General features: G+C 38.3%; 1 protein-coding gene and 1 pseudogene across 1 annotated transcript; both read right to left on the reverse strand.

Annotated features, from left to right (window-relative positions):
* Positions 1-1,240: 1,240 nt before the first annotated feature.
* LOC121798368 lies at positions 1,241-4,521 on the reverse strand (annotated as a pseudogene).
* Positions 4,522-5,693: 1,172 nt separating this feature from the next.
* LOC121800680 lies at positions 5,694-7,089 on the reverse strand. Its single transcript, XM_042200200.1, has 4 exons — positions 6,977-7,089; positions 6,449-6,895; positions 6,236-6,362; positions 5,694-5,719 (listed from the first exon to the last, which is right to left on the reverse strand). The coding sequence occupies exons 2-4, from the start codon at positions 6,719-6,721 to the stop codon at positions 5,694-5,696; spliced, it is 426 nt and encodes a 141-aa protein (XP_042056134.1). The 5' UTR covers positions 6,722-6,895; positions 6,977-7,089.
* Positions 7,090-8,414: the final 1,325 nt, after the last annotated feature.

Consider the following 8,414-nt stretch of genomic DNA (forward strand, 5'->3'; position numbering starts at 1 on the left):
GGATAAGGCCGACAAAGGTATCACGGATGATGATTATAATTTATTTGAGCCCTAACTCGTTCTGATATCATGTTAAATGGTTTACCACTTCTCTACATAACAACACTTTTACCACTCCACCATATGACCATTTTGAAATAATATGAACATTAATTATTCTTACACACTAAAAATGATATTTTTAATCCACATAAAATAATAATTCATTTTGATTTTATATGATTTTAAGAAATTATTAATTATAATATATTTTTAATTATGTTTTAATAATCACTAGATTTTTACAATATATGAGTTTGTAATTACACATAAATTTAATATGTTTTATATGTAAATATAATTTATTATTACTTAATATTAATATTTTTCTTGTACTATATATTTAATTTATATACACTAACCATTGATATTAATATTTTTACATAAAATAACTAATTATTCATGTTTAATTATTACTTAATAGTATAATATTATTTTGTTCAATACACTTTTTTTAGTTACAATGAAATTTATCTATTTATATATAAAATATTAAATTTTTTTATCTACAATAACTAATGAATCATATATTTATTTTTATTTACCAACAAAAATATTTATGAAATTTATTCATTTACTACTAAATTTTAATATTTATATTACAACTAAAATATAAAGTTAATATTTTTTATATATTATTAATTATATGTAAATTTAATATATTTTGTATATTGTATACTTAATTATATGTATTTGTAACAGTAAAACAGTTCGAACAGTGATTGAACCGGTTGGACCGGTTGAACCATGAACTAGTAGCTTTGTCGGTTCGCCGACCGGTCCGATTTTTAAAACATTGCTTTAAACGGGGAGTAGGAGTATAATGTAGTATGTTTTCCTCTAAAAAAAAGTCAGTCACACTTTTCTATACAAGATATTAATCAGTCCTTGAACAGAGAATAATTAATTTTAATCAAATCTCTTCTCTTTCTAAAAGTATTATGGTAGTTTAGCATCTTTCTATTCGGAATACTAAAAATAAGCACACCGTTTCTATTTGAAAACTAAAGAGTAACGATAAGTGCACCACTCTATTCCGAATACTAAAGATGTGAAGTGAATAATGAACTAACATTGTAAAAATAGCAGGAATAGAATAATAGAGTTTGGTTTAGAAAAAACTAATGCACTTTATAAAAACGTAAAAATAAATGAACGTAGTTGGGCTGAGGTAGAAATCTCGAAACATGTCATCCGTTACTTTTGAAAGCTTAACACAACCAAGGCCCAATTTTGTTTCTGAATCCAGTTTCCCAAGAAGCCCACTATACACGGTGCGAAATGGGCAATTCTAAATTTCTACAAAGACTTGAGAGAGTAAGTAGAAATCCATCCAATTAGTTGAACAACATAGAATGAAAACAAACCTTACATAACATAGGAGTAAGTAGAAATCGAAAGATAGATGGGAATGAATTAATTGAAATGGGGATCAGGCTTCCCATCCTCTGAGGAGCGTGGCTCGTGCAACTCGGTTGACTCCCAAGCTGAATGCTCCCATTCTGAGGTCGCAGTTATGAGTCTTGCACATCTCCTTCACATCCTTAAATCCCCTGTTCATGTACGTTTTCAACTCCGCCTTCACTTTCTCCTCATCCCACATGAATCCCTGTATGTTCTGCACCCACTCCAAGTAACTCACCGTCACTCCCCCCGAGTTCGAGTATATATCCGGCAGCACTACCACTCCCTTCTTCCCCAGTATCTCGTCCGCCTCCGGATCCGTCGGGTGATTCGCCGCCTCTATTATAAACTTTGCTTTTATATCCCTCGCATTCTCCTTGTTTATCACTCCCCCCAGCGCCGCCGGGATCAGAATGTCGCACTCCTCTGTTAAGATCAAATCCCGCTTCTCTGGCTTATGAGCTGAGCCGCCCACGACCCCACATTGCCGAAGCCATGCACCACGACCTTCTGGCCAGCGATGCTCTGGCCGTGGTCCTTGAGCAGGGCTTCTGTTGCGAAGAGGACGCCGCGCCCGGTGGCGGCGTCCCTCCCCAGGGATCCCCCGAGGTCGATGGGTTTCCCGGTGACGACCGCGGGGGAGTAGCCGTGGAACTTGGAGTACTCGTCGAGTATCCAGGCCATGGTCTGGGGGCCGGTGCCCATGTCCGGGGCTGGGACGTCGGTGTGGACGCCGATCAGGTCGTGGATCTTCTGAGTGAAGACGCGGGTGAGGCGCTCGAGCTCTGAGATGGAGAGGTCGGAGGGGTTGCAGCCGATGCCGCCCTTGGCGCCGCCGTAGGGGATGTTGGCCACGGCGGTCTTCCACGTCATGAGCTGGGCGAGGGCGTTGACCTCGTCTGGCTCCACCTCGGGATGGTAGCGGATGCCGCCTTTCATTGGGCACCGGGCGTTGTCGTGCTGCACCCGGAATCCAACGAATGAGGCTAAACTACCGTCGTCTTTTGGGATCGTGCATTCCACCTATAATCATCATCAATTCAATCAGCATTTTCATCCAATTAACATCTAATTAATGGAGTACTACAATTTTGAATTGCACATTAATTGTTACCTTGATTTCTCTGAAAGGGATGAGTAGACTCTGTTCCAGCTTGGAGTCGAGCCCAAGCAGCCGAGCAGCTAGCTTGAAGTTTCTGTTGGTTGCAGCTAACGCATTCATGATTCTCGTTCTGTTTAAGAAGAAGAGGAAGAAGGAAGGATGGATGAATTAGAAGATAAATACTCCCTCCGTCCCATATAATTTGGGACACTTTAACCGGACACAGGTTTTAAGAAATATAATGAAAAATGAGTTGAAAAAGTTAGTAAAATATGGGTCCTACTTTTATATATTAGTTTTATAATTAAATGTGAGTAGTAATAAGTTAATGAAACGTATAGTTCACTACCAAAAATGATAAAAGTGAAATGTGTCAAATGGGATGGTCAAAAATGGAAAATTGGGTCAGTGGGACGGAGGGAGTAAATAGTAGTTTGCCCAGGGTGGATCCACAGGAAAAAAATCGGATATGCGACAACTCGTCATCGCCTACGCAGCGTCTTATCCAAAAAAAACAACATTAAAATAGGGGTTAATGTTATCGAGACATGAGGTTCACATGGTCAACTAGCTACTATATAGGGCATATTGATTTGAAAATCCAAATTCCAATGGCTTGTTTGAATGGTCAAGTCTGGAGGTCTGATCCATACTTGATTTAATTACCTATTTCTAAGGTGATAAGTGTATTGAGTTTAAATTTAGTGTATATTGGGTCTCATTGAAACATCCTACATACCCACCCTCATTCAAGCATAAAACACACCACTATGAAGCCAATAAATTTACTTTAATTTACTTAATCACCCTTCTCTTTAATTAATGAAGAATCCATGCCATAATTAATATTTTCTTAATATGAAAATACTCATCTACAAAAGTAAATTAATGAAAAAGTATAAAATCTAAGGAAAAATAACAATAAAAATACTAAAAAGATAGTGCAAATGAATATATGTAAATAAATGATAACATTGTTATTCCATTGATGAGTTATACATCATGATGATTTGTTTCAGAATATTCAACCAAGAAAAAACTAGATATTAAACTATAAAATGATTAAATAAAAATTCATTCAAAAAAAACATACTATAATACTATATTGAGTTTTCAAATTATTTTAGAAGTAATATAGTAACTTAATTATAATATGTTAGTTGATAATATCATAATTAACCATAATTCATATCAATGGTTTTTTCCTTAAATAATTGTGTTAGTAAATATTCAAAATTTTATACTAAGAACAAATTAGTCATGAAATTATAACTAAAAATAGAACCAAATTAAGGGCATCGTGCATATACAAATTATATAATATTATATTATACAACCAAAAAAAATTACTATATATATTATCTTTTCTCTAATAATAAATCTTGGTTGAAGTAAAACGAATCTTGGCCTAAACAATTGTATAAACAATAAATTTATAACTAGCTTGCATGTATCCAAGCCCCTTGGCCTAGCGGTAAAGGGTGCAGGATGTCTCGAGTTCGAACCCTGGGTGGCGTAATTTGTCTTTCCTCCTTGTTATAAAAAAACTAGCTTGCATGTTCCTCGCCGTGCTTCTCGAATTAATTAATAAAGAAACTAGAGAAAATCAGACATAACGGATAAACCAGATTCAAATCAACGGTTAATATGTTACATTTTCTCGCATAATCTGAATTATTTATGTTATCTGAATAATGTAAATACTCCACAAATCACATAAAAGATGCCAAAATACAGCAAAGAAAACAAAATGATCGAGCATATTATGGGTTATTGTTGGATGGTCTATAATACACAGACACAGACACAGTGCAAAGCTCAAAAAAATAAAAAGAAAGGTAAAGTAATTGAAACAAGTGTGAATAAATTAGAGTAAAACATCATACCTTAATCGAAATTAGTGTGTGAGTAATTGCAGCAAAGGAAACTGAAAGGGAGATGAGAATGAGGCGTTCGTTCCTCTGTGTGATTGGGATATTAATGTGAGTTGTGAGCAATCCAAACACTTGGGAGGCCAATATATATATAGTAGAAAGCAGGGCCGTCCCGACAAAATCAGAGGCCCTGTGCAAAAATCTAAAAGGAAGCCTACCACTATAGAAAAAAGACAATGCATTTTAAAGCTATAATAATTAAAGAAATATACCATTTCGAACCTCGATTGCATAGTCTTTACTTGAACAACATCATTCTTTTGGTGAGCTCTTTCTTCTTTTGTGCTAAGAAGTTAATGGAATTCCAAAATAATGAAGGAGAATAGATTCATTCTAATTGAGGGAGTGACGCATAATGTTTGTGCGTCGTTCAATATCGACGCACAATCCTTATGCGTCGTTAATTAATGACGCACAAGGATTATGCGTCGCTTAACAACGCATAAGGATTGTGCGTCGATATTGAACGACGCACAAGGGTTATGCGTCGCTATTGAACGACGCACAAACATTATGCGTCGTTAAATCGGCTTTTAACCCCCTCCAGGCAGACGCAGATCACAGGACGAACATACACACACTTTCATTTCCTCTCTCGGCGATTTCCGGCGTTTTCAGGCGATTTCCGGCGATTTTTCCATAAGATCCGGTAATTTGTTAATCAATTTAGCTACATTCGACATTATTCATGTTTATTGTGCTTTCATTTGTTAGTTTGACCCAATTTATACAAATTAGGGCTTGTAGGAAAAATGTCCTTAATTGTCGTTGTGTTAAATGTCTTTGATGCAGAAATCATGCAAGTATTTGTGAGTTTGTATTGGGGTGGTAGAGTAGTTCAACTACCACATATGGGTATTGGTTATGAACCACCTCGTCCGAGGAGCTCCATCATATTAAATTCAGGTGTTTCCTATTCTGAATTGGTAGCAATGATCTGTGATGCGATGGGAATAGATATGAACCAACACACAATTGAATTATTATGGAGACAATGTATAGTCGTTGCTTCCGGTATGAGTTATACATGTTCTCTGATTTGCAATGATGACAGTGTGATGTTTATGTTCAACAATGCTCAAAATTCAAGTGGGTGTATTGAATTATTTGTTGAGTATTCACCGGTGAGGAGTGCAGAAATCCCACCAGTTGTTGATTATGGTATTGGAGCATCTGCGAGGTTTGAACAAATGAGTTTTGACTGTGGTATTGGTTCATCTGCGAGGGTGGACCAAATGAGCTTTGATCGTAGTATGAATGAGCAGCGAGATGTTTTAGATGTTGTAGATGTTGCTGATGTTGGGGTTGGATTGAATGATGAGGTCGATGCTGCAGATGATCTTGCTGAGCCAAGGCCACTATCTGAGACAGAGGCAGACCCCGATCTCAGTGATGGTGATGGTGCTGATGATGTCGGTGCTAGTTCTGATGATGAGATAGTACCAAGTAAACCTGTTATGCAAGGTGAACAATCACTTCCGGAATACAATCCTAGTGGGTTTAGATTCTTTCGTGAATTACCAAGTCGTCCTTCTGGAGTATCGGATGATGTGGGTGGTAATGAACACAGCCTTTTGTATTGGAATGAGAATGAGCCGCATCGGATTGTGTTGGGAACAAAATTCGATTCCAAGCTACACGTGAAGACTGCTATTACTATGTGGAGTTTGTGGAATGAAAAACAGTTTAAGGTTGTCGAGAGCAAACTAAGAAGGTGGCATGCTGTATGCAAATTTCCAGCAGGAACGACAGTAACAGGGGCAGGCATCATCAGTATGGTCCGTCGTACGAAGCGCATCAGCAGCCATTGCACGAATCTGCCGTAATCGAGGGTCTGTGTCGTGTTCAGAGGTCAAATGCCATATCCCCTGAATGGTCTCGACCTAGATAGCACAAATACAAAATCATTACAATCAATCTATACAAACTTCAAACTAAATACATTATTATATAAAAAAACATAACATACCAATTTCATCATAGAAGATGCTGACTCGTTCATCCCAACCGTTGACTGTGTCACAGGTTGAACTAGGTACGACACTGTGATCCTATTGAACCACGCCATATAGCCCGGATTAATGCGACCATCCATGGTCATCGTGGCATGATCAAAATTTGCTTGGAACCTGTGGTGTCTCAAATCCCATTCTTCAATGTAGAATTTATGTACCTTAGCCCAATCGGCGCCCTTCCTCCCACGGCGGTGACTTTTAGACAGATGTCCGGCATTATGTAGCATCCTATCACAATACTGAGGAATACGCTGGTAGCGGTTGAATTGTCGGCAAACGCGTCCAGCCTCGTGTGCCTCGACAAATGACCAGCACACCAAATATGTGTCGCACAAGTAGGATGCGGTCGAATCAATGCAGTAATCGGGCAGGATACAATCTGTATATGGTGTCCACAGAAACTACAAAAACATAATATCATTCACACAATTAATTTCATACTAGATTAATTCATTAGCTAAGCTAACAAAAATAAATTTCACCTGGCCCGGACGAATCAATGATAACTGATCACGATAATGAGCTACTGAATGTTGGGGCGCATTTCCAATTTCAGTAACTCCGTGCCACCTACACGGAATATTAATATCAAAAGTTACCCAAAAAAATACATAATTAAGTAAGTTACTTAAAAAAAATATTACTTGACTCCACACGGGGTATACGGCGTGTGCGTAGGCGATATCAAGAAAGCTGGCCTCAATGTAGGCATTCTTTCCCACGCCCACAGCTGCAAGAGAACCATAGGGCCACCCACATCTCTTCTCTGTCTGCCTACAGAAGCTTCACACAAATAATGATACAGGTATGCTAAAGCAGCACTACCCCAACTGATATTAGCCACGTCTTCCGGATCGTCAAAGGCATTTATCCACATAAAGGGGACCTTGCACCCGGTAGTGTCCGGTAAAATAAGCCCCCCTAACAAGATTAGAGCATGTATACGTGATCTTTGGACGTATGCATACTCATGCAGCCCATCACCCAACGGCATAGTCGCTTGGTTGATCAGAGACGTCATCAACAACCCACCGTGCTTCGTTTCTGTTTCTGCGTCAAGTATCCATCCCAACACATCTCTACACTTGCTGGGCCAATCTTCATATCCAATAGGGTAGTCACAGCCAGTGAAAACACGACCGTCTGCTCTCAAACCCCACAGGTTTTGCACATCCTGTAAGGTTACGGTTACCTCACCAACTGGAAGGTGGAAACAGTGGGTCTCAGGCCTCCATCGCTCGATCAATGCAGTTATTAGGTCATTGTCCATCCTTCTTGGCCTTCCACATTCAATCACACGTCTGAACCCCCAAACATCAAGCCAATGCATCACATCTTCATGTATTGGCAATGCCCAAACCTTACTCTCCGTCCTACGAACTCTGAACACATTTGTTGTGCCATTCGCCAACAATGAGGCTGAAATATGTTCGTTTTGATGAAACAGTACGGATGGATCCTCAGGTCCATAACATAACTGTTGTTCAGAACTTGCAGATGCCATCTACTTCAAAACATTCACCCAACATATAATAGCATAAGATAACTAAAATTTTCACATTTTTGCACAAGAATATATATATTTTCTGCACTTTGGGTATATAATTTCAATTGAACCACTTACTTCTACAATTGACCCTAAATTCATGTGAAACACACAAATACGCAACAAAACAACACAAATAAGCAACACACTAACAGTAATCGTCCGTAAATTGAGCAATTTCATATAAACCCTAACTTTACTAAATTAGGGAAAACCTCCATAACTTCAGCAATTATTGATTTATGTAGCCAAATGGATGAATAATTACCGAAATATGTTTGGTATTTGGTTGAAATCTGTCGGAAAACGCCTCAAATCGCCGGAAATCGTCGCTGAAATCGCCCCTCCTTCGCTGCTCGCTGCGTCGTCTGTCA

Source organism: Salvia splendens, chromosome 4 (genome assembly GCF_004379255.2).
Source record: "Salvia splendens isolate huo1 chromosome 4, SspV2, whole genome shotgun sequence".
NCBI lineage: Eukaryota > Viridiplantae > Streptophyta > Magnoliopsida > Lamiales > Lamiaceae > Salvia > Salvia splendens.

Excerpts from the sequence above, each read along its gene's own strand:
- LOC121800680 (XM_042200200.1), bottom strand. The coding sequence starts at position 6,721 with ATGCTACATAATGCCGGACATCTGTCTAAAAGTCACCGCCGTGGGAGG. Across the intron at positions 6,363-6,448 it reads CATCTTCTATGATGAAATTG|GTCGAGACCATTCAGGGGAT; the intron begins GTATGTTATGTT and ends TGTGCTATCTAG. Across the intron at positions 5,720-6,235 it reads TACTGATGATGCCTGCCCCT|CTCATTTGGTCCACCCTCGC; the intron begins GTTACTGTCGTT and ends CTACGATCAAAG.